At 42.3% G+C, this 26194-nt stretch overlaps 1 protein-coding gene across 1 annotated transcript in view; it reads right to left on the bottom strand.

Annotated features, from left to right (window-relative positions):
- Positions 1-18024, bottom strand: part of Pcsk2 (proprotein convertase subtilisin/kexin type 2) — a 316714-nt gene extending 298690 nt beyond the window's left edge. Inside the window, exon 1 of the mRNA XM_004668723.2 lies at positions 17539-18024. Coding sequence (XP_004668780.1) covers positions 17539-17715 — 177 coding nt within the window. The 5' untranslated portion in view covers positions 17716-18024. The remainder of the gene's footprint in view (positions 1-17538) is intronic.
- Between the last annotated feature and the right edge of the window lie 8170 nt (positions 18025-26194).

The raw sequence follows: 26194 nt of genomic DNA, 5'->3' as shown, positions 1-26194 counted from the left end.
GAAATAGAGCACACGCTAAAGTCAGAGGAGAATAGGGTTTGTGCATCACTGTATCCTCCTCTGTCATTAAGTTTTTAATTAACAAGTAAGTCACAAAATGTTAGGCTATTAACAGCAATTAATTGACACCATTGAACACAGGCACAAAGCAGAATCGTCAAATTACCTTTCCTAGTATGTTTAGCTGTCTTGATTACAGCAGCAACTTATGACGTACCTGCTTGTCCCACAGAGAACCTCAGATGACAACACTGAGCCTTCAGGTTTATCTAATCATTTATTTCGATATTTATTGAGTATTCCTAAACACAGCACTGAGCCAGTCTCTGTGGGAATACTCAGAGATTTATGAGTTCCTAGTCTGTTGTTCACCACAGGCAAATCTAAGAGATCACTGGTACGAAATCCCTGACTCCATGAGCAGCTCTGTTTGGAAAGCAAGAATTCATAAGCATTTTAGGAGCAAACTAGTAAAAAGCGGACCAGCAGCATGTCAAAGGAATTACACAGTGGCTGGTTTTTGAGGATTATCACTCACCAGAATATCACTTGGTTTAGTTTGTGGTCTCATCCATACTGAAAATATGGCTCAATGGTTTCAAAGCACAGCCAACATGCATGCACTCAAATGCCTGTGTGTGTGTGTGTGTGTGTGTGTGTGTGTGTGTGTGTGTGTGTGTGTGGTGCTGTAGGCACATGAATATGTGTATGTGTAGGTCAGAGGTCAGTGGTAGGTGTCTTCCTCAGTTATTCTCCACCTCCTTTTTTGAGGCAGGTTCTCTCCCTGCACCTGGAGTTCATTGATTTGGCTAGACTAGCTGGCCAGCAAGCTCCAGGGACACTCTTGTCTGCTTAGCCAAAGCATTGGATTACAGGTGCTCACTATCATGCTGATGGTTTTTATTGTTGTTGTTGTTTGCTTTTTGCTTTTTCGGGGTAGGGTCTCACTCAGGCTGATCTGGAAACCACTCTGTAGTCTCAGGGTGGCCTCAAACTCATGGCAATCCTCCTACCTCTGCCTCCCGAGTGCTGGGATTAAAGGCATGCACCACCATGCCCAGCTTTTTTTATTTTTAATGTACTGTGGATCCAACCTCAGGTCTTCAAGCTTGCGTAGCAAGCATTTTAGTGACTAAGCCATCTCCCCATTCCCTCAAGTGCTTTTTGCAAGTACTTAAGAATGTAAGCATCACCATGGGGCAGTGGCTAGTACCAGCACTCAAGATGCTTGAAGCAGGTGTTCAAGGCAAGCCTGGATACATAATGAGAAGAGGCAAGAGCACACATCACCTTGGTCTTAGTTTCCTCATGTCTAATGACTTTCTATGGCCCTATCCTGCTCTGACAGCTGGTATCATTTGTAAAAATATAAATGACTGCATAAACAGAACATCACAAGCTCAATTAGTGAGGTGTGTCACAATATTTTGGTGGGACAGTAATTTGAAAGTAGTTTGACAAATGTTTAGAAATTAATGTTCGTAAAAGTCATTCCAACCACATCAAGTTACACTCTTTCCTCGCCTACGCTACACTTCTTGAAGAAATTGTTAGCATTTGATACCTCCACTTGCTGTGACCTTCCTTTTGGAGACAGACATCATCACTTCTGCTTAGACCCCTTAGGACTTTTCCATTCAATGCACAGTAACCTCTGAATCTCTTTGTGAATTGTTTTTCCTGGGTGGCCAAATTCTGCTCTGTCTGAGAATATACTAGGCCAAAATAATGGAGAGTTAATACCAGCCTGGAGAAACTGTCAATCAATCACTAACCAATCTGTAAGTGGAACTAGCACATAAGTGTCCCTTGAATGCAACAACTCTGAAGTCCCAATGTGGTATGCTCCCAGTTTCCCAGTGAGACTAAGCTTCAGTTATGCACAGTGTCAACTTGCATGTTGATGGAAAGTTTTATGTCTTATGACTATTTTCATTTCCCTAAATCCATTCCTCACTCCTCTACCAGTATTTCTAGAATTTTCTCATCTCTTTTTTAAACAATATTTATTTATTTAATTTATTTGAGAGAGACAGACAGTGATACACACATGTATGTATATATGTATATGTGTATGTTTAAATGTATATGTATATGTATATATTTCTAGGGCCTCTAGCCACTAGAAATGAACTTCAGATGCATGCACCACCCTGTACATCTGGGCTGTGTGGGTCCTGGGAAATTGAACCTGGGCCCTTTGGCTTTGCAGGCAAGCACCTTAACTGTTAAGCATCTCTCCAGCCCCTCTTTCCTTCTTTATTTTAACTCTTACCTTCATTTCAGATCTGGCACACCCTTGATTCTCTTTTTATATTTCTAGTACTTGAATTTCTGTCTTTTTATGGCTTTTCGTTTTCCTTTTGTGTCTCAAAACCTATAATCTTCTGTATGTTTCCCTGTACATTATTTCTTGACAATGCTTTTCCTGCTGTGAAATGAATGTTTACCCAGGTAATTTTCACTGTTTTGATGACCTTGCCTCTTTTTCATTTTTGTCATTTATTTTCATAGATGCAAATATTCAACTATTGCAGCCATGAGTTTTTATATCTTCCTCACTAATCTTTTCTAGTCTTTTCTTTTTTTTTTAATCTCTGTTTCTATTGTATTCATTATATTTCCTTTGTCAGTTCTCTATCCCATCTCTATTAGCAATGTCACAAATTTTATCTCCCTTCAAGCCTCATTCTTTCTTACCTTACTCTAAATGGTGGTTTTGTTTCTTGGTCCTTTGAAATAGTGACCTCAAAGACCTCAAATTGAGTGTTCAGTAGTTACTTTTCCTGTCACTGAGTCAGAATATCTGATGGGAACAACCTGAGGGAGGAAGCATTTACTTTGGTTCATGGTTTCAGGGAATTCAGAGTATCATATTGGGGGGGGGGAAAGGTGGGTGTTTTCTTTGTATACAGTATCAGCATGAGAGAGCTGCTCTCCACATCATGGTTGTAGCAGATGCCTTCTCATTGCTGGGACAAAACACCCAATCAGAAGTATCTCATGGAAGGAAAGGGTTTATTTCTGGCTTACAGTCTCAAGGGCAGGGGAGAAGCTTCATCATATCAAGGAAAGCATGGTGAGGGTAGGGAGGTTAGCTCACATCGTTATGTCTTGGCAGGGAGAAAGTAGCAATTGTTACCCAGCTATCACTGGCAAAGGAGGCTGCATTATAAAATCCCAAGACCCACCATCCCCAGTGCCACACCTCCTATAGCAAGGTTTCACCTTCCAAAAGCTTCACAAGCTTGGTATTAAGCATGAGGCTTAATCACAATCATATGAGCTTGTGGGGGAAATTTTACATTCAAGCCACCACATTCTGCCCATGGTTATTTCATGAATCAAAATGCATTCAGTCCAACTTTAAAGTCTCCATAGTCTTTACTAGTCAAAACACTGTTCAAAAGTTCAAAGTCTCATCTAAGACTCAAGGCAGTCTCTTAACTGTGACCCAGTCCTATAAAATTACAACACAAGTTATATACTTCCAATGCATAATGGCAGTGGGTACACACTTCCATTTCAAAAGAGAAAAATGGGCCCATGATAAGCAAATATTGGATCAATGCAAGGTTGAAAACCAGGAGGGCAAATGTCATATCCTGCAGCTCCATTTCATCATTGTGATTTAATCTTCTGGGCTTTAAAAGGCTTGGCTAGCTCCACCTCTCTAGCTGTGACGCTGGCAGCCCCATCTGAGTAGAATTCATCTGAGCCAGCAGCTCTCCTTGGAGGCTATCCCATAGTTCTGGCAGCTCCAAAACCTTGTGCTCGCCACTGCCACCCACAGTTCAACTTCACATCTCCAATGACATGGCCTTCCAAGGCCTCCTTGCAGAGTCTGTGGTCCTATTTCACTTTGCTGAGCCTCAGTCATCATTTGCAGAATCCTGTGTTTCATGCATTTGCCATACTTGCAAAGCCAGTATCAGGTGAGCCACATTGTTAAATTTGTTAATCCAGGGAGGAGGGAGATAAAACATAACTTTGAGGAATAAGAAACTCCTTCAAAATTCTCCCTCTCCTTGTAAAAGAATCAGCAATTCTCATAATGTCCCAATACAGAGCAGTTGGCCCTCAGTGGTGGTGAGTTCTTAGCCAGTTTCAGCTGAAGCAGCTTCAGTCTCTGAACCTGAGACTTAAAGCTTATGCTCACTTCCCTCTATGACAAGCTTTAAAATATTCCTCTGTTCTGAATTTTCCTTTGCAAAGCACAACAGTCTATTACTTTTGAATTCAACTTTGCTTCAGTTCTTGGGACATGGGCAGGACATACACAGCCAACCTGTCCTCCACACCACCACATGAAATGCCTTTAGACCAGTTCCTGTCACAGCCCTTTTTCCCTTCTGCAACCTCATCAGCTAAGCCTTCACAGTACACACTTCTCTCTGCATTTAAGTCCTTCCATTTTGCAAACCACTGAATACACACATCACTGCATTTTAAGTGAATTAAATAATTAACATGTACTTAAATTTTCATATATATGTTGGGATGAAAAACTCCTAGATCTTTAAAAAATATTTTATTTATTCACTTATACGAAGGGGTAGGGAGAGAGTGTGTGTGAAGTAGTACACCAGGGCCTCTAGCCACTGAAAACAAACTCCACATACAGGCACTTTGTGCATGTGGTTTTATTGGGTAGTGGGGGATCAAAGCTGGGTCTATTAACCTTTGCAGGCAAGCACCTGAACTGCCGAGTCATCCTTCCAGCTTCCTAAATTTTATATTCACTATTTTGTCTTAATTTTAAGGATATTTACTAGAATATAATGTTTCTTTTGCATAACATATCAATTTGAAGTCTAATAATTTATTTCTCTACTAATTTCCTCTTATGTCAAATTATCTATTAGGTAAATTAAGTAACTTAAAATGATATGTCTGATGTAATCTTGCTTCTCTAAAAGGGCTTGCTTATCTATTTTCTCTATGCACATTAATATTGATAGAACTGCAATAAAATATATCTAATGCTAGTAATAATCATTTCTGAGTAATGATATTTGGAAAAGAAAGTTAAATGTTTTCTTCTAAATGCTCTTTGCACTTGAAACTTTAAAAAACTGATTTATATGGAAATTAATGCCAATTTTAAAGTTCAGATAAAGAATAACCCCAAGATCTTGCTGTTTCTTCCTGTCCTTGTCAACATATTATCAATATACTGGATGATTCTCAATTTTATTTTACTCCATGTCAGAAAATTAAGATTTTATGCATTGTGTCACAGTAGAAGAATTTGTCATATTTGGCTATACTTAGCATTCTAACACTATACAAAAATGTTGGGGTTAATTGGTTTTGGGGACAAGAACAGTTTGTCAAGGCAGTTTAATTCTTGTTATATGTTTCTCATCAATTAATATGCATTAGTACAGCTGCATTATCTTAGATTTGTTTTCCTGAATCCTTAGCCACCTGTAATCTTGTAAATCCAATTCCAAGTAATGCATCTCACTGAAGAAAGTCAAAAGGTAACTCCAATGTTTGATTACTTGTATCTTAAATAATAACATGCAGATTCAATAAAAGGTATCTTTTTCAAATGATAGATATGAGCTCAAATGTAAAATGAAATCTACTCTAGTCAGGAGAAAAACTTTCAATTTTGTTTTAAATGCTTTATTCCTCAAGCCCTGCTTCCTTGAGTCCTTACAGCTGAATGTGTAATTACTGCAGACTCAACTGTAGCATCATTCTCTGCTGTGCTATCACATTATGACTTGTAGCTAGTAAGACCTTTGGAAATAGAAGTTGGTTTCTAGATAGTCATTCGATTGAGAAAAAGAAAGCATAACCCCACCTGCTTTTATGTTTTATTGTTCCTATGTGCACATAGCATGCATGTGTTCATGTGTGTCCTCACACGTTGATGGTGTCTGCATTGATTTAGACAGAAAAGTTGCTGAGAAAGCCTCAAGGATTCTCCTGCCTCTGCTTCACCAGTACTGGGAGTACAAGTGCACACTGCCACATGCAGTGTTGTTTAACGTGGGTACTAAGGATCCAAACTCACATCTTCTGCTTGTATGGGAAGCACTCTACCCACTGAGCAATCTTCCCAGACTTCTGATCATGTTTAAATCACAGATTTTACTTTCTCTGTGAAAAGATTGATAATTTCTAAGTTGGGAACTTTAGACAGACAGGTGTGCCAATGACCCACTTGCTAGCTGTCACTGGCATATACTTCGTGACTGAATTCTTTCCTTCAGAGAAATAATTAGATCCCACAGGAGCCATTTCTTGAATGATCATTCTAGCACATTCACTTTGAGCTTATGACCAAATTGCCATTTGTCCAAGAGTATTTGGCAGGGCAGAAGCAGATATTAAATATCCAACACATAGACAGGTTGACATTGGTCTTGGGTCTGTTTCTTCCCTAGTCTATTGCCACTCCTACAGAAGTACAATACATAACTGCTTTCTTGAGTAGCAGAGTGTCACCTTGTCATTACTACTAACAATCATGCATATTTTGTTCTGTGCATCTGGCATTGCGCCAGATGGTTTTTTACACATAGCACATAATGTTTTTCATAACCATTATAATTTACATTTTTTTTCTCTTGAGACAGGGTCTTGCTATGTTGTCCAAGCCTGCCTTTAAACTGGCCTCAATCCATATTTACTCAGCTTCCTAAGTAAATGAGCAATTTAAAGAAAGAAGAATTTGTGGACTGGGGGGATGCCTTAGTGGCTAAGGCACTTGCCTGCAAAGCCAAAAGGCCAAGGTTCAATTCCCCAGGATGTACAAGGTGATGCATGCTTCTGGAGTTTGTTGGCAGTGACTGAAGGCACTGTTGAGCCCATTCTCAATCTATCTCTCTCAAATAAATAAATAATTTTTTAAAAAAATTAAAAAAGAAGTATTCTAGTTTAAGAGTGGATAAAATCCATTATGAGTAAGAAGGCTTGGTGGCAGGAGCACGAGGCAGCTGTTCACATTGTGTCTGCAGTGAGGAAGCAGAAAGAAATGAATGCTGGGGATCAGCCCCCCCCCCCTTTTGAATGTTTTCTTAACCAGTTCAAGTTCTCATCCCACAGAACAGTGCTGCTCACATTCATGGTGAGTCTTTCCTTACCAGCTAAATCTCCCTGGAAGAATGTTCACAGACACACCCAAAGCTTTGTGTTCTAGTTGATTCTAAGTCCAATGAAGTGGACAATGAAAGTTTACCATCATACATATTTTATTAAAATTTCAGAACACAATAAGGCTTGAGAAATATAGCAACTCAGTTGAGTTTCCAATGCTAGTTTTCTCAAAATAATCATCATCATTATATTTCAACATCATTGTTTCTTGCTTACTTCAGCCACAAGAGAGTTATTAGTTATAGTGAGTATAGTGATAGTCATGACTGGTGCTAGGGTGAAGACACTGCTTATATGTGACTGAAGTTTGAAATGGATGAGAATACTCCTATGTAGACCCACCAGAGAGGACTCGAGGAATGAACTTTTGTTTGATGTAAAGCATTATGTATTAAATTAGTGTCCAGGAAGAGATGATGACAGCTATTATCTGGACAAGCAAAGGCAGTATTTTCCCTTGCCTACCACAGTAATAGGTGTTGTAGGTACAGAACTGTCCCTAAAAGGTTTCTTGGATAGGAATCTTTTTAGAAACACTTGGGATGCCATCTATCTAACTCAATGTTGATCTTAAGAAGAATGGAGTAAAGGATAGGGGCTACTGCTAGAAAACTCATCTTTTGACTAACAATTGGTCACATGACTAGATGAAAGTAAATTTACATCATTTTAAGCCAGTGTTGTTGGGAAATGAAGGCATTAATCGAAGTGTGGGCCTATATATCTAAACTTACAAATTCATATAATAGGTGAGGAACTTCTGCAAAGGAGACATGAAGATTGGCAACCCAAGGGTGGGTGGGGGGAAGAATGCTCAGCACACAAGACCCAAAAGAATGCTGAATTAAAGAGAATATCCAGGGGCTGGAGAGATGGCTTAGCGGTTAAGTGCTTGCCTGTGAAGCCTAAGAACCCCGGTTCGAGGCTCAGTTCCCCAGGACCCACGTTAGCCAGATGCACAAGGGGGCGCATGCGTCTGGAGTTCGTTTTCAGTGGCTGGAAGCCCTGGCGCGCCCGTTCTCTCTCACCCTTTCTCTCTCTGTCGCTCTCAAATAAATAAACAACAAAAAAATAAAAAAAATAAAATAAAAAAAAATAAAGAGAATATCCAAATAAGCATACCATGAGGAATTAACTTTAACTGATCATCAGGTGAAGGGCAATGAAACACATGGATATAGTACTGCATACCCACCAGAATGACTCGTGCATAGCAAATAGGTGTAAAAGAGATGAAATATTCATGTAGTGCTAGTGGGAACTTAAAAAGGCACAATTGCTTTGGGACACCACCTGGTTTCTTCTTCATAGTAGGCAGAATTTTGAGATGGCCCCCTAAGACTTCTGATTTTTGCTTTTATATGCCCCATGTAATTTTCTCCTTTGAGTGAGGCAGTGTGGGTGGGACTGTGAATAGGATGGACTTTACTTCTGCGAGTAGGTTATACAAAGTGAAGGGATTTGTCAAATGTAATTAGGCTATTAAATAGTTGGTTTTGAGTTAAATGAAAGAATCAGAATAGAAATTATTCTTGTGGGCTTGACCTAATCACATTGACCTTTAATTGAGAGAGGGCTCTTCCTGTAGAAAGGCATTTGAAGGGTGAAAGTGTATAGGGGTCCGTGAAAGGAGGTGAGTCACGTTGTAAATTTAGGAAGGTGGCCTTCAGAAGCTGAGCATGGTCCTGGGCCAGTAGCCACTCACATAAAGAAGATTTTAAGTAAAAAAAAAAAAAAAAAAAAGGAACAAAATTCTTCTAAAATTCTGAATGTATTTGGATGTAGATTGTCCCCTGACATGCTTCTAGATGAGAACACAGTAGGTTGACAGCTTGATTTCATCTTGAACAAAGGTTTCCACTAAAACTTGTCAATTATTCCTTACCCACAACAACTGGAATAACTAATCTATAAGGCTCTCAGCTACTTAAATTGTAATGGTTTATTAACTAGTAATAGAAATTTGTAAAGTCTCCTAACACTGAATGTGTGTGTACTCTTAGATTCATGGATATCATTCCTAGGAATTTCCAACAGAAAGGCACATACACCGTTGTCCCTTGATATCCAAGGGGGGCTAGTGCCAAGATCCCTGGTGCATATCCAAATGCTCAGATGCTCAGTTCATAAGATAGTAAGTAAAACTATTGTTTTGGGGAAATAATTACAAGAGGAAAGCCCACACATGTTCAGAACAGATGCAACTTTTGTTTTGGAACATTTCCCATCCAAGGTTGGTAAAATCTATAGATATGAAGCTTTCTGGGAGTGGAGTGTCAACTGTTCTCTGGTATACAAAAAAGCAATATTTAGAGTCAATGTTTATAATAGCCCCAACTGAGAAATATCCAAGTAAGCAAAAGGAGCCTTTAGATTCTTGACAATAATTTTTTCTTGATTTCAATGCAGGCAACATGGTGTGCTCATTTTGTGAAATCATTAAACTGTGCTTTTACTTAAATTAAATCATATTCTATATCCATAAAAGTATAATGATCAGAAATCCATTTTTATTACTTGTTAGCACAATATTAGGTTATTTTTAGATTTTAAAATCATTCTCACACATATATAAATAGTTATGTAATTTTACCTGTGTGATCATCCCAACATTAGTCTTCCATGGGTGAAAACCCAAACAGACTGTAATAAAACACAAGTATTTTAACTTTTAAGTCTTGAATTTTAAGCTTTAATTTTTACTTGGTTTTGGGCCAATAGTTTTCATTCACAGTTGGTTGAGACTGATTGGTGTTGAGTACCATTGTGTCAATAAGTAATTTTTATCTTCTGTTTCAAGATGATGAAACTGTACTGTATTGAGAATTTGAAGGCACCAGTGGAAATAAAGGCTTTGTCACTATTCTAAGGCCTCTCGCTCTGCAGATAAAATATCTTCTTGGATGGACATGTTTTTGGACCAGGGCTGGGTCATGAAAAAAGAGAAACAAATATTTCCTATATGCCTTTTTCAGGGAGAGAGGTGTTTTTACTCTATTTTAAAGAGAAAAATATGAACATTTGCTGATGGTTTTGTAGGAGAATCAACTAAAGTAAACTGTGTTTAAAATTCCAATAATACCTAAAAATCAACTAAATAAAATAAAGTAAAATAACAAAGAATGAATTCATTGATTAATGGACAAAAACATTCTCACATTTTGTATATAGGAAATTGTGCTAGGCTTCAGAGATTGAAAATGATACATCTAATTTCTCTCTCTCTTTTTAGTATGTTTATGCATGTGTATACAAATTCATATGTGTAGCAGTCAGCTTCATGCTGCTGGGATGAACCTCCAGACCAGACACAGTTTATGGGAGGAAGAAGGGAATTAATTTAAAGCTTACAGATTCAGGGGAAGTTTTATGATGGCAGAAGAACCTAGCCTGCTCTCAAAGGTCCAAGCAGAGAGAGAAAAAGCCCCAAACCACACCAGCACTCTCAGCAAGTACACTTAGGAACTCCAGGCAAAGCTCAGGAATTTCATTTTTAGACTGGAGTCCCAAATCCACCCCCACACCTTAGGACTGGGCCCTGGCTGGGATCCACCCACAGGAACACCTCTTCCAGCCAGATTGATGCAGATCTAAATTACAAACTTAATAAAATCCTGAATATATTGGAGCCATCCATTTAACTACCACAATATGTTTGTGAGTGCACATGCATATGTGTATGTATATGGAGGACAAAGGTTGTCTACAGATTCCTCAATAGCTTTTGATACTTTTCCTTTCAAAACAGTTTCTCACTGAACCTGGAACTCATTTGCCTAGACTAGCTAGTCTCAAGGATCCCCCCTGTCTCTTCCTCCCAACACTGGGATGACAGGCATGTGCCACCACCTGTGGGTACTGAGGTTCTGAGCCCAGGTCCTCACACTTATGCAGCTCATACTTTTGCTCACCTCATACTTCTGCTTTACTAATTCAGTCATGTCCAAAGCCCCACATTTCTCCTTTGTGAAGGCTTGTAGTTTACTCAAAGAAGCAGCAGATGTATGTACCAGGTGATGACATATATTCATACATTAATAGCAAATAAATGGTAAATGTAGAGAAAGTAAAAAGAAAATAAAGGGAGGTAAGAAATATCAGAACTTCAAAATGGTAGAGTTCTTGGTAGTCAGGGATGGCTTCCTAGAGGCTGCATTGCATAGAGATGCAATTGCAAGCAAATTTGTATTGAAATTTGAGTTCTTTGCATTGGCAACTATGGGAGATTACTTAACTTTAGAAGTGTCAGCTGAAAATGAGGACTAGTGCTCTTCATTTCTATTCAAGGTTTGTGAGGTTAAAATGAGATAACTTTGTAAAATAGAAGGCTCTGTGCATCTACATTACTCCCTTTCCTATATATGAATAATTAACCCTTGAGAACTTTGCATCCCAGACATTGAACATTGCATACCAGAGAGGGAAGTTGGAAGGCTGGGAAGGGTAACAATGTTCACAGAGAGGGACGTGCTAGGGGTTTAAAACACAAAACAATGCCAGGAAAATTACAGAGCAATATCATGAAAGCAAAACAGGGCCGTGCTTGGGAAACAGAATAATAAAGATAGCTAAGGAGGGTACATGAATGGCGAGTAAGCACATTTATGGTGAGGGAGCCAGGAATACAGGAGAGACCACCCCTGAAAGAATGCTTAGCATTCCAGTGGGAAAGCAAACCTACCCTCACCTTCACCTACACACATGAAGTGACTGAGGGAAGCAATAAAAGGTACCAGGTTTCCTTGTCCCAGAGGCATTTGGAGAAGGGGCTGGAAGCTCACTGTGCCACAGACCACCAAGCAAGCTTGAAGAATAGGAAGCATATAGATCAGAAGAAGAAAGGGACTTAACTGTACAGAGGAGTGAAGGAGGGAGAGATCACTGTAGACAAAAGTGAAGGAGAAAGGGGCCGACTGCATAGGGGAGTGAAGGAGGAAGAAGTTCACTGTAGAGAGGAGCAAAAGAGGAAGGGGTGCACTGCAGGAGGCATGAAGGAGGAAGAGGTTCACTGTAGAGAAGAGTGAAGGAGAAAGAGATCATTGTACACAGGAGTGAAGGAGGAAGGGGCTCACTGTAGAGAGGAATGAATGAAGAAGGGGTTCACTGTAGAAAGAAGTGAAGGAGGAAAAGATAACTGTAGAGAGAATGGAAGGAGAAAGAGACACTGTAGACAGGAGTGAAGGAGGAAGGGGTTCACTGTAGAGAGGAGTGAAGGAGGAAGGGACTCACTGTCAAGAAGAGTGAAAGAGGAAGAGATAACTGAAGGGAGGAATGAAGGAGGAAGAGATCACTATAGAGAAGAGTGAAGAAGGAAGGCGTTCACTGTAGAGAAGAGTGAAGGATAAAGGGGAGAGTTGAGTGAAGAAGGAAGGCGTTCACTGTAGAGAGGAGTGAAGATGGAAGTGGTTTACAGTAGAGAGGAGTGAAGAAGGAAGGGGTTCATTCTAGAGAGGTGTGAAGGAGGAAGGTGTTCAGTGTAGAAAGCAGTGAAGGAGGAAGAGATAAGTGTAGAGAGCAGTGAAGGAGGAAGAGATAAGTGTAGAGAGCAGTGAAGGAGGAAGAGATAACTGTAGAGAGCAGTGAAGGAGGAAGGGATGATTGTAGAGAGCAGTGAAGGAGGAAGGGATGACTGTAGAGAGCAGTGAAGGAAGAATATGTTCACTGTAGAGAGCAGTGAAGGAGGAAGAGATAACTGTAGAGAGCAGTGAAGGAGGAATATGTTCACTGTAGAGAGCAGTGAAGGAGGAAGGGATGACTGTAGAGAGCAGTGAAGGAGGAAGGGATAACTGTAGAGAGCAGTGAAGGAGGAATATGTTCACTGTAGAGAGCAGTGAAGGAGGAATATGTTCACTGTAGAGAGCAGTGAAGGAGGAAGGGATGACTGTAGAGAGGAGTGAAGGAGGAAGACATGACTGTAGAGAGCAGTGAAGGAGGAAGACATGACTGTAGAGAGCAGTGAAGGAGGAAGAGATAACTGTAGAGAGGAGTGAAAGAGGAAGACATGACTGTAGAGAGCAGTGAAGGAGGAATATGTTCAGTGTAGAGAGCAGTGAAGGAGGAAGGGATGACTGTAGAGAGCAGTGAAGGAGGAAGAGATAACTGTAGAGAGCAGTGAAGGAGGAAGAGATAACTGTAGAGAGGAGTGAAGGAGGAAGAGATAACTGTTGAGAGCAGTGAAGGAGGAAGAGATAACTGTAGAGAGCAGTGAAGGAGGAATATGTTCACTGTAGAGAGCAGTGAAGGAGGAAGGGATGACTGTAGAGAGCAGTGAAGGAGGAAGGGATAACTGTAGAGAGCAGTGAAGGAGGAAGAGATAACTGTAGAGAGCAGTGAAGGAGGAATATGTTCAGTGTAGAGAGCAGTGAAGGAGGAAGGGATGACTGTAGAGAGGAGTGAAGGAGGAAGGGATAACTGTAGAGAGGAGTGAAGGAGGAAGAGATAACTGTAGAGAGGAGTGAAGGAGGAATATGTTCACCATAGAGAGGCGTGAAGGAGGAAAAGATCACTGTAGAGACAAGTGAAGGAGGAAGAGATGAGTGTAGAGAGGAGTGAAGGAGGAAGTGTTTCACTGCAGAGAGGAGGGAAGGAGGAAGGGCTTCATTGTAGAGAGGAGTGAAGGATGAACAGACCACTGCAGAGAGGAGGGAAGGAGGAAGGGCTTCACTGTACAGAGAAGTGAAGGAGGAATATGTTCACTGTAGAGAGGCATGGAGGTGGAAGAGATCACTGTAGAGAGGAGTGAAGTAGGAATGTGGTCATTGTAGAGAGGTGGGAAGGAGGAAGGGATCACTGTAGAGAGAATTGAATTAGGAAGGGGTTCACTGTAGAGAGGCGTGAAGGAGGAAATGCTCACTTTAGGCAGTAATGAAGGAGGAAGGGGTTCACTGTACAGAGACCTGAGGGAGGAAGAGATCAATGTGGAGAGAAGCGAAGGAGGAAGGGTTTCACTCTAGTCAGGAATGAAGGAGGATGGGGTTCACTGTTCAGGGGAATGAAGGAGGAGGGGGTTCACTGTAGAGAGGAGTGTAGGAGGAAGGGGTTTACTGTATTGAGGAGTGAAAGAGGAAGAGATCACTGGAGAGAGAAGGAGGAACTGATCACTGTAGGGAGGAGTGAAGGACGGAGGGGTTCACTGTGGAAAGGAATGAAGAAGAAGGGGTTCACTTTAGATTGGAGTGAAGTAGGAAGAGATCAGTGTAGAGAGGAATGAAGGTGAAGGGGTTCACTGCAGAGAGGAGAGAAGGAGTAAGGTTTCACTGTAGAGGGGAGTGGAGGAGGAAGAGATCACTGTAGAGAGTAGTGAAGGTGAAGGGGTTTATTGTAGAAAGGAGGGAGGGAGGAAGGACAAAGTGCTCATTATAGAGAGGAGTAAAGGAGGAAGTGGTTCACTGTACAGAGAATCAAAGGGGGAAGGCTCACTGTAGAGAGGAGGGAAGGAGGAAGGGCTTCTCTGTAGAGAGGAGAAGTGTAAGAGTAATGGGTTCACTGTAGAGAGGAGGGAAGGAGGAAGGGGCTCACTGTAGACAGATGTGCTCCATGCAGTCAGTGAATATTCAATGAATATGTATTACAGCAAAAAAATCTCTGAATTTTTTAAAATTTATTTATTTGAGAGCGACAGACACAGAGAGAAAGACAGATAGAGGGAGAGAGAATGGGCGCGCCAGGGCTTCCAGCCTCTGCAAACGAACTCCAGACGCGTGCGCCCCCTTGTGCATCTGGCTAACGTGGGACCTGGGGAACCGAGTCTCCAACCGGGGTCCTTAGGCTTCACAGGCAAGCGCTTAACCGCCAAGCCATCTCTCCAGCCCAAATCTCTGAATTTTAAGGGATAATGTTTGATGGATAAGGAAAGGAAAGGAAAGAAACTAATTTGAAAACCCATTCTTCTTGCATGGCAATTGTGGGCTTGTTCATAACCTATGGGCTCTTCCAGGAAAGTGGAAGGAAGAGGCCTAATTCTGTGATTTCACCCTACAAGGAAGGACCCTGTGATTTTAATTGGGGGGGGGGGAGGGGAAACTGGCACTCCAGGGCCTCCTGCCCCTGCAAATATACTCCAGATGCACGTGCCACTTTGTGTATCTGGTTTGCATTGGTCCTAGGAAACTGAACCACTGAGTTATCACTCCAATACCCACCCTGTTATTTTAAGGTGAGTTTACTTTGTACCCAAATGAGATTGCTCTCTACACCTCCTTAGATGAATGTTACCATCAGAACAATAAATCTCTCAGTCAGCTGCTTATCCTCACTGGAAAGACATTTAATCCTCTTGAAGAATTGATGAGTTAGGTTAGAGTCATCCTCAGCTATACCTCGAGTAAGCTTCTGATAGCAGATACCAACGAGGGAAGAGAAAAAAGAACATTTCTGAGAGCAATGTCTGATTATCCTATGTAACTAGTAAGCGAGGGGCCCACAGGTCTGAAGAAACAAGGATCCTGCTGCCTAACCCCTCTCCAGCTCGCATACGCCACATGTCTCAGAAACCCTGCCAACACCCAATGTTGTTTGATGCGAAGGAAGAGACAAGGAGGCCAAGACCTCCTCTGAAAGATGGGCACTGAAATCAGTGCCTGTTTTATTTGGGCTCCTGTCTGGACCAATTTTCTCCTCAATCCTACAGGCAGCTGACAATGGCAGCACCTTGGGGAGTTGCTAAGAAAATGGAAAAGGGACTCCAACACATGAAAGTTCCCACAAACTGTCAGGTAACGGGAACCACTTTTACTTAAGAATGACATCCTAGGGCCCTGGGTCTTGCTAACTTTGGGGTGAGGAGATGCGGAGATCTGATTGTTTCTCTAGTTGGACACATTGTGGGAAACAGCCTCGAGGCCCTGGGCAGGGAGGCCTGAGCACTGCTCCCTCAGCTGATACCCTCTCTCCTCAGGCTCCACCCACGTTTCCCAGGAGCAACAAGTTCTAGCCTAGGAGACCCGCCCCCGCAGCCTGGCGCCTCCTCCCAGACCTGGAGAAACGCGCAGCCAATTCCCAGCCGGGGTGGAGAGCTCCGAGGGTGCCTCCGCGGAGTGGAGGCGGGAGAGCCCGCTGCTTCGGAGGAAGCCTTCCCCGTGGCCTGGGAGCGAGACGTGGGAAGACCAGAGAGGCTATGGAGACAGGAGCCCCGATCCGTGCAGGGCAACACTCCCACCGCTCCCTCACCGCGCTCTCCAGAGCAGGAGGGGCAGGATGGCCTGAAATCTCACCGACCCGCCCAGCCTCTGGGAACCAGGCTGCATCCCTTGGTCTTTTGGATTCCCCTTGCCCTGGTTTCTCCCCGAATCCTCAGTCCATCCCAGTGGCGCCAGGTCCCCTAAGGACACCAGAGATCTCCAACAAAGATATTTCTCAGGGGCAGATCCCTACCCACAAACCACACACACACACACACACACACACACACACACACACACACACACACACAAACACTCACACACACGCTCGCTCGCTCGCTCCAGCTCTCTTCTCCCGCGTCCTCCCTGGATGGGTACTCTTGCTTCTCCAGAAGTGGCCCTAGGCATCTGAGGCCCCGGGAGCCATCCATCCCGTTGCCTAAACAGTTGAACTCAGACAACTTCTTAGAATGGGGATCCCCGTGTTCCGGGGAAAGCCAGGCTGGCCGCCCACATATCAGGAGAGGACATCTCGGCTTCACCATGGGGAATCCCCCTCAACCCTCCCCTCCCGCTGTTTCCCTGCAGCGGCGAGTGGAGAACTAGGGAGGGGAGCCAACTAGAAGCGCGCTCATGGGGCCTGGGGAGGGGGTCGTGGACCCGGCCAGAGCGCAGAAGTTCCACCCGGATTTTGGAAAGACTGCCGTCAGTCCATGTTTCCAACTCTTCTAGAGTCAGAAAGCTCTTGTCCCCAGAAAAGAGCAGGGGCTAAAGTCCTTGGGAGGGAAGTCCTCTGGACGCGGGAGTCGGAGCACCCAGGTGAATTACAACGTCCAACCTTTGAGCCCTGTCGGTGGGAAACGAGATTCCTCCCTCCAGGGCGGAGGTGGGGACAGGGGAGGGGAGACATCTCAGGTAAAATAGCCAGCGTCAAGGCAGCTGGGCTGCTGAGGGCTTCTTTCCAGTCTGTCCCCAGGCAGTGTCGAGAACTTGGTACCTCGGACAGCAGTCCGGACGCAAGGCATCCTTTGCAACATGCGAACGTATTTTCAAAGCCCCACCAAGTCAAAGGCCAATAAATTATTTTTGCTGACCTTTCTAATACAGATGAAGGACATTTTAATTACATAACCCGTGAAAGATCACCGGAGGCAATGTCGTGTTTAAGAGCCGATGGCAGAATATCTGCATAGCATGAAGGAGGAAAAAAAAAGCACCCAGAAAACTTGCAAATCTGCAACAAGATTGCGCAGGGCTGCCCCTGGTTTGCAAAGAAACAACATGCGAAATGCATGGGAGGTCTTACCTTCCGGACTTCGAAGCCGTGCTGTGCTGCAACTTGGCGAGCTTCTTTCTCTCCCGCTTTATGCAACTCCACGAGAAAATGATTCGTGAAGACCTGTCTCTCGGCAGATGCAAAAACCATGGCACAGAAGAGGAGCCCGGCGGCCGCCTTCCACCGGGAGCCACAGCCACCCTTCATCCTTCTCTGGGAGTGAAAAGTGGGGCTCAGAGGAGCGCAGCCTGGTGTGGCAGGGGAAGCGGAGGGGAGATGCAGATAAAAATAGAAATGTAGTTTTTGTTTTGTTTTGTTTTCTTTTCTTTTTAAAATTTATGTATAGGAAAAAAAAAAACAGGCTGAGTAAGGGGCTTGGGTAAAGCAAATAAATCCGTGGGTGCTGCCGGGAACGCAGTGGAGTCCTGCGACCCGGCTTGCTGGCAGAGGGGTGCGAATGTGTGTACCCGAGAGAAAGAGCGACTGTATGTCTGTGCTTGATGCTAAATCTGCATTTTCAGCTCCTCCTCGCCTCCAATTCCACTGGGGCCGGAGGCGAGCGCCAGCCCGGGTGACGCGCGCCCGCCAGCGGCCAATGGAGGCTGGAGGAGCGGAACGCCCCGCCCCGGGCCGCCCAGGGCCCGCCCCCGCCCGCCCCTGGCCGGGGGCTGGCCGCCTCCGCCCTCAGGGGGTTGGAGGTGTGTGTGCAAGGGGGACGCCTCGAACCCGCGCCCCCGACGCTCAGCTCAGAGGCCGCAGCTCAGCCCGAGCCTCGGGGCCGCTGCGCGCCCAGGAAAATCCCCCCACGGCTGCAGCCCGGGCCGGCGGCGCCCGCCCGGGTGATGTCATTGTTTGTGGAAATCCGCACGGCTCGGCTCGGGAAAGGGACTAACGGTGCGTGCGCTGGCTCAGGCCCCGAGGGGAGCGGAGGCACCGGCCTCTCCCTGTTGCTTTTCTGTGCCTTTTTTTTTTTTTTCCTGCAAACAACTCTCTCTCTCTGTCCCCTCCTCCCTCTTCCTCTCTCCAGTCTTTATCCACGCTTACCTCTCCTCCCCATAACAACAACAACAACAAAAGCCAATTTTAACCCGTATGCCATCACTTTGAGTAAATCCCAGGCTGGGAGGGTTGGGGAGAGCAGCCTTCTAGGCATGACCCCCACCCCCGACCCCGGGAAGCATCTGGCAATTCAACGGGACCCCAGGACACCTCCACCTGCGACAGTGAACAGAGCAGACGCCTCCCTCTGACTCCGCCTGCACCCCAGACGGTCCGGGCTGGCTGGCGGGCGAGCGGCAAGATGCTCACGCTGGGAATCGCTTCTCCAGACCCAGGGCTTTCTTGAGCACAAGGCAGAGAGGGTGCTCTTTCGTGAAGGTGCGGTCGTTGAGCCCAGGGTGTCCTGTGGGTCAAGATTCCTGCGAGCGTCCTTGGCTGCAGGAGAAATTCAGGCCAGGTGTCAGGGGGACAACCAAGTTACCCAGTTCAACGTGCTCTGGCATTGACTTCGCCTTCCTGCTCCTATCGGAGGAAGTAGTCATTCTGTGCCTGTAGTATGAGGACGATTGCTTTGAGTAACGTATTGTTGGTGTATTAATTATGTTTATTATTGTTTGGTTAATTGTTGTAACAATATGTACATTGTTTATCATCATCAGTTGTAAAGTTCAAAATCCCGCCTTAACTTGGACAAGAGCTTTAGATCTCACCCTTTCTTGAGAGACGTTGTAACATTGATACACCGCACTCACACGTATAGACACCTCCCCTTTTGTTTCAGCACGAAGCCACAATTTACATAAGAAATATACGATCCATTCGTGGAAATAAACACGCTCAGTGCCATGGGTCTTCTAAGAAGATCTGGTTGTTGACCTAGCTGGTTCCCCTGGAGCCCTTCCAAACATCTTCAAATAAAAATATGGACTATGGCAGAAGGATTCATTAGATTTTAAGTCTTCGGCACACCATCGTATAAGCACTTTTTGAATTCCTTGAAGAATACTAAGTGAGACACAAGTAGGGCGAGGTTTCCAGAGTGGAAATAAGGCTGCTGCAAAAATATTAATAAAAGAGACAGAACAGCTCTGGGAACCTCACTTTGTGATGGCACACTGTTTATTTCTGCCAAGAATGTTTTCTTTTTTATCTCTATCTTGCTCCATGCGGCCCATCTGCCTGACTATATAATACAAGGTAATCTTATGTGCAGAAGCCTTCAACTCTTCCTCCCCGACATCTTACAGTTCATCCTCATTTTGAATCAAAGGACCAGTTTGTATGAAGCAATACCACATGGTTCTTCCTGACTTATATTGTCATTCAAGAAAAATGGCATCAAATGTGAAAATTGCATTAGATACATTCACAATCATGGAGAGCATTTCAAAAGCAGAAACAGATAAAAATCTAAGCCTTTAGAAAAATAGATCCCAAAAAGCATCAAATAAGTCAATTTAGAAGATTATGGGTGTCAGGAAATAGCACTGCTAATGTAGCTAAATCTTTCTGAAAACGAACATGAAATTACCATCTATTTAGATATATTTATTAATTTTTTTCTGGAACCACAGAGCAATACTTCATTTCCTAAATAAATTCCAAAGATGAAATGCTAGTGACTACTGAATCTTATGTATTGCCAGAGTGTGAATATGGTTTGTCTCTTCAGAAACTCATGTTGAAGTTCGATTGCCATTGTGGCAGTGCTGGGGGTGGGGCTTTTAAGATATGATTGGATCATGAGGGTCCTACTGTTATGACTAGGTTCATCCATCCATACATCAATGATTCACAGTGGGAGTGGATTTTCTGGAAAGGTGAGCTCTTCTGGCTAGTTTTCTGTCTTTTTTTTTTTAAAGCCTTTAAAAATATTTCATTTATTTATTTATTGGAAAGAAAGTGAGAGAAAGAGAGACAGAGAAAGAGGAAGAGAGAAAGAATGGCCACACCAGGGTCTCTATCCACTACAAACAAACTCCAGATGCATGCACCACCTTGTGCATCTGGCTTTACGTGGGTACTGGGGAATTGAACCTGGGTCCTTTGGCTTTGCCAGCAAGCACCTTAACTGCTAAGTCATCTCTCCAGCCCTTTCTTTTTTTTAATGTATAATTTTTTATTGACAACATCTATACTTACAGACAATAAACCATAATTCCCTCCCCTCCCTTCCCTCACTTTCCCCTTCACAGCTCCACTCTCCATCATATTTCCTCCTTTTCTCCATTAGTCTGTCCTGTCTTATTTATTTTTATTTATTTATTTATTTATTTATTTATTTATTTATTTATTTATGTATTTATTTGAGAGAGAAAGACAGATAGAGGGAGAGAGAGAGAATGGGCGCGCCAGGGCTACCAGCCTCTGCAAACGAACTCCAGATGCGTGCGCCCCCTTGTGCATCTGGCTAACGTGGGACCTGGGGAACCGAGCCTCGAACAGGGGTCCTTAGGCTTCACTGGCAAGCGCTTAACCGCTAAGCCATCTCTCCAGCCCCTGTCCTGTCTTTTATTGTATTTATTTACTTATGAGAGAGAAAGAGAGAGAGAGAGTGAGAGCGAGAACGAGAGCGAGAGCGAGAGAGCGAGAGCGAGAGCGAGAGCGAGAGCGAGAGCGAGAGCGAGAGAGAGAGAGAGAGAGAGAGAGAGAGAATGGGCACACCAGGGCTTCCAGCAAGTACAAATGAATTCCAGACGCGTGTCCCCCCTTGTGCATGTGGCTAACATGGGTCCTGGGGCATGGGGAATTGAACCCGAGTCCTTTGGCTTTGCAGGCAAGTGCCTTAATAGCTAAGCCATCCCTCCAGCCCCTATCTTTTATTTTTATGTCATCATCTTTTTCTTCAATTATGAGAGTCTTGTGAAGGACTTGCTAGACAGTACGAGGTTGTGGATAGCGAGGCCAATTTCTGTCTGGATAGTTGCATAGTAAGGAGTCATACCCTTCCTTTGGCTCTTACATTCTTTCTACCATCTCTTCCCCAGTGGACCCTGAGCCTTGGGGGGTGTGATAGACATGTTTCAGTGCTGAGCACACCTCCATCACTTCTCAGCACTATTTTTCCTTTTGGGTCATCCCAGTGGGCATTGTCATCTGAAAAGTGAGGGTATCATTAACATATGAATATGTTACATTATGTGTAGTGCTTACAGGGAAGTTTGGTGAGCATTTAGCCAGATAAGAGCAGGCTTTACACTTCTAAGGCTGATGATTTCTCCTGCTATAGTCTTTTGATTAGGTTTTAAGTACCTGACATGTATTCCCTCTCATAGAGCCGGCCTCCAATCCAATTAGAGGTCAGTTGGGTTCCCCCAGAGCAGATGTGCCATTATTGCACATGTTTGGTCATTTGTTTGGCCTGTCTGGCCAAATTGAGGCTTCCAGTGTCCACTGTTTTCACTGCTGATGACTTTTGTCTCCATAGGGCTGCATGAAGTGCAGCTTTTTCCAGCTTTCAGTTGGCTTGTCTACAGGGAGGAGGCTTTCAGCTCGGTTCCAGCTTGATTTCTCAGTGATCTTGCCACCCAGGCATATGAAGTCTTCAGCAATAGGATCTTGCAATCTGTTTCTCATGGAAAAGCAAGGGCCTTGGCAATAGCCTGTAATGTTTTGGAGGCAACAGGAACCTCCCTGGCCAATAACTCACTGGAAGGTATCCCATCCCTGGCACTGAAAATTTTCTAGTAATAATCTATGGCTTCTGGATGTTAAATTATGCAAAAAGTAGGCTTTCATATGTATTATTCAGAATATCTTGAATTTTGATTGACCCTCTCCTCACACTTCTTTTACTCAATCTCTTCCCCTGGCCTCACTTAGGCCATTTCACTCCCTGTAATCTGTTCTACTTACATATATACAATACCATCCCCTTAAGTCTTTCCCTATCCTCTCTCCCTTATGACCTTTTTCTAGCTTACTGGCCCCTGCTACTGATTTTTGGTTCCAGCTCACACACTAGTCTAAATATTTTAGCTAGGATCCGTATATGAGAGAGAACATGCAACGTTTGGCTTTTTGGGCCTGGGTACCTCACTAAGTATAGTCCTTTCCAGATCCATCCATTTCCCTGCAAATTTCATTTTTCTTTACCACTGAATAAAACTCCATTGTGCAAATGTACCACATATTTATTATCCATTCATCTGTTGAGGGCATCTTCACTGGTTCTATTTCCTAGCTATTGTGAATAGAGCAGCAATAGACATGGTTGCACAAATATCTCTAAAGTAGTGAGAAGAGTCATTAGGACATATGCCTAGGAGTGGTATAGCTGGATCATATCGTAAATATATTTTTCGCTGTCTCAGGAAACTCCATACTGATTGCCACAATGGGTATACCAAACCACATTCCCATCAACAGTGTAGAAGGGTTCCCCTTTTTCCACATCCTCATTAACATTTATTGCCATTTATTTTCTTGAAGATAGCTATTCTGACAGGAATGAGATTGAATCTCAAAGTTTTTATTTGCATTTCCCTGATAGCTAAGGATGTAGAACACTTTTTTAGATGTTTATATGCCATCTATATTTCTTCTGATGAGAACTTTCTATTTAGTTCCATAGCCCATTTTTTAAAGTGGGGTGTTTGATTTTTTTATTGTTTTGTTTTTTGAGTTCTTTCTATATTCTGGATATTAATCCTCTGTCAGATGTATAGCTGGCAAAGATTTCATCCCAATTCTTCAGGTTGTCTCTTTGCTCTGTTCACAATGACCTTTGCTGTACAAAAGTTTTGTAATTTTATGAGATCCCAGTGGTTGATGAGTGGTTTTATTTCCTGAGCAACTGTGGTTATATTCAGAAAGTGATTGCCTATGCCAATATGTTGAAGGACTTATTTTACTTTTTCTTTAGCAGTTTCAGGGTTTCAGGTCTGATATTAAGGTCTCTGATCCATTTGGACTTGATTATTGTGTATAGAGAAATACAAGGATCTATTTTCATCCTTCTACATATAGATGTCCAGTTTTCCCAGCACCACTTGTTGAAGAGGCTGTCTTTTCTCCAGTGAGTATTTTTGGCCTTTTCATCAAAATCAGATGATTGTAGCTGCCTGGATTAACATATGGGTCCTCTATTCTGTTCCATTGATCTACATGTCTGTCTTTGTCCTAGTACCATGCTGTTTTTGTTTCTATGACTTTGAAATATAGCTTAAAATTGGCTATCATGATACCACAAGCCTTATTTTTGTTGCTCAAAAGTTTGATTTGGTTTTGGATGTTTGAGATTTTTTTTGTACTTCCAAATGAATTTTAGGATTGCTTTTTTCTATTTATGTGAAGAATGCCATTGGGATTTTAATGGGGATTGCATTATTGTGTAGATTGCTTTTGTTAAGATTGCCATTTTCACAATATTGATTCTTTCAGTTGAAGAACATGGGATGTCTTTCCATTTCCTAGCATCTTTCTCACTTGAGTGTTGTGAAGTTTTCATTATAGGAATCCTTCACTTCCTTGGTTAGGTTTATTCTAAGGTATTTTATTCTTTTGAGGCAATTGTGAATGGTAGAGATTCCCTGATTTCATCCTCTGTATGTTTGTTGCTAGTATATAGGAAAGCTACTGATTTCTGTATGTTTATTTTGTATTCTGCTACATTGCTAAGTGTCAGCTCTAACAGTTTGGTGGTAGACTCTTTAAGGTCCTTTATGTATAGAATCATATCATCTGCACATAATGATAATCTGATCTTTTCCTTTCCAACTTCTATCCCTTTTATGAGTGTCTCTTGCTTTGTTTGTACAGCTAAGACTACTACATTAAATAAAAGTGGGGACAGTGGACACCCTTGTCTTCTTCCTGAATTTAGTCAAAAAGCTTCAAGTTTTTTTCCCATTTATTATTATGTTGGTTGTAGGTTTGTCATAAATAGCTTTTATTATGTTGAGATATGTTCCTTTTATTTCCAGTTTCTGTAGGACTTTTACAATGAAGTGATGTTGGATTTTGTTGAATGTCTTTTCTGCATCTATTAAGATGATCATATGATTTTTGTCCTTCTGTCCATTTATATAGTGTATTATATTTATTGATTTGCATATCTTGAACCATCTCTGCATCTTTGGGATAAAGCATGCTTGGCCAGGGTAGATGATCTTTCTGATATATTCTTGTATTGTGTTTGCCCATATTTTGTTGAGAATTTTTGCATCTATGTTCATGAGGGAGATTGGTTTGTATTTTACCCTTTTCTTTGGTTCTATCTTTGTCTGGTTTTGGTATCAGGTTGATGCTGGCTTCGTAGAAGGAGTTTGGTAGAATTCCTTTCTTTTCTACTTTATGGAAACGTTTGAGAAACAGTGGTGTTAGTTTTTCCATGAGTGTCTGGTAAAATTCACTAGTGAATCCATCTGAGCTTGGACTTTTCTTAGTTGGGAGACTTTTTATAATTGCTTGAATCTCTATACTTGTTATAGGTCTATTTAAATGGTTTATCTCATCATGATTTGATTTTGGTAGGTCATATGAATCAAAGAAATCATCCATTTCTTTCAAACTTAGAGGCATATAAATATATACTTAAAGTATGCCCTATGATTTTCTGAATTTCTTTGGTAATTGTTGTAATGGTGCCTTTTTAATCTCTAATCTTATTACTTTTTGTCTGTTCTCTCTTCTAGTCAGATTTGCTAAGGGTTTATACATCTAGTTTATCCTTTCAATAATCCTACTCTTTGTTTTACTGATTCTTTGGATTGGAGGGGGCTCTATTTCATTATTTTCTGCCCTAATCTTTATTATTTCTTCCTATCTACTGACTTTTGATGTGCTTTGTTTTTCTTTTTCCAAGGCCTTAAGGTGAAGCATTAAATTGTTTACTTGAGAACTCTCTAATTTCTTAATATAGGCACTTAGAGCTACAGATTTCCCTCTTAGGACTGCCTTCATTGTGTCCCAAAGATTTTGGTATATTGTGTTCTCATCAGTATTTGATTCTATGAATTTATTGATTTTCTTTTTTATTTCTTCCATGACCCATTCATCATTCAGTAGTGGACTGTTTAGTCTCCATGAATTTCTGTATGTTCTGTAGTTTTCCTTGTTGCTGATTTGTAGTTTAACCCCATTATGGTCAGACAGAGTACAAGGAGTTATTTTAACTTTCCTGTATTTGTAAGTTTTGCTTTGTGTCTTCTATTTTGGAGAATGTTCCATGTGCTGCTGAGAAACATGCATATTTTACAGCATTTAGACGGAATGTTCTATAGATAACTGTTAGGTCCATTTGTTTCATCATTTAATCAAGATGTCTCTCTGTTTAGTATTTGTTGGGATGACCTGTCAATTGATGAGAGTGGGATATTTAAGTCACCCACTATAATTGTGTTTGGTGTTATCTGTGACATTAAGTCTGATAGCAATTGTTTGATGAACTTGGGAGCCCATGTTAGATGCATATACATTTGGGATTGTAATGTCCTCCTGTTGGAGTGTTGTTTTAATCAGTATAAAGTGATCTCCTTTATCTTTCCTCATTAATGTTGGTTTGAAGTCTATCCTGTCAGATATTAGGATAGCAACTCCTGCTTTTTTTCTATACTCATTTTCTTGAAATACCATTTTCTATCCTTTCCCCCTAAGACAGTGTATATCTTTTACTGAGATATGAGTTTCTAGGAAGCAATGGACAGTGGGATCCTGCCTTTTAATCCAGTCTGTAAGCCTATGTCTT

This window comes from Jaculus jaculus, chromosome 8, assembly GCF_020740685.1.
Source record: "Jaculus jaculus isolate mJacJac1 chromosome 8, mJacJac1.mat.Y.cur, whole genome shotgun sequence".
Classification (NCBI taxonomy): domain Eukaryota; kingdom Metazoa; phylum Chordata; class Mammalia; order Rodentia; family Dipodidae; genus Jaculus; species Jaculus jaculus.
The sequence above is the reverse complement of the archived record's forward strand: the minus strand, read 5'-3'. Positions and strand labels throughout refer to the sequence as shown.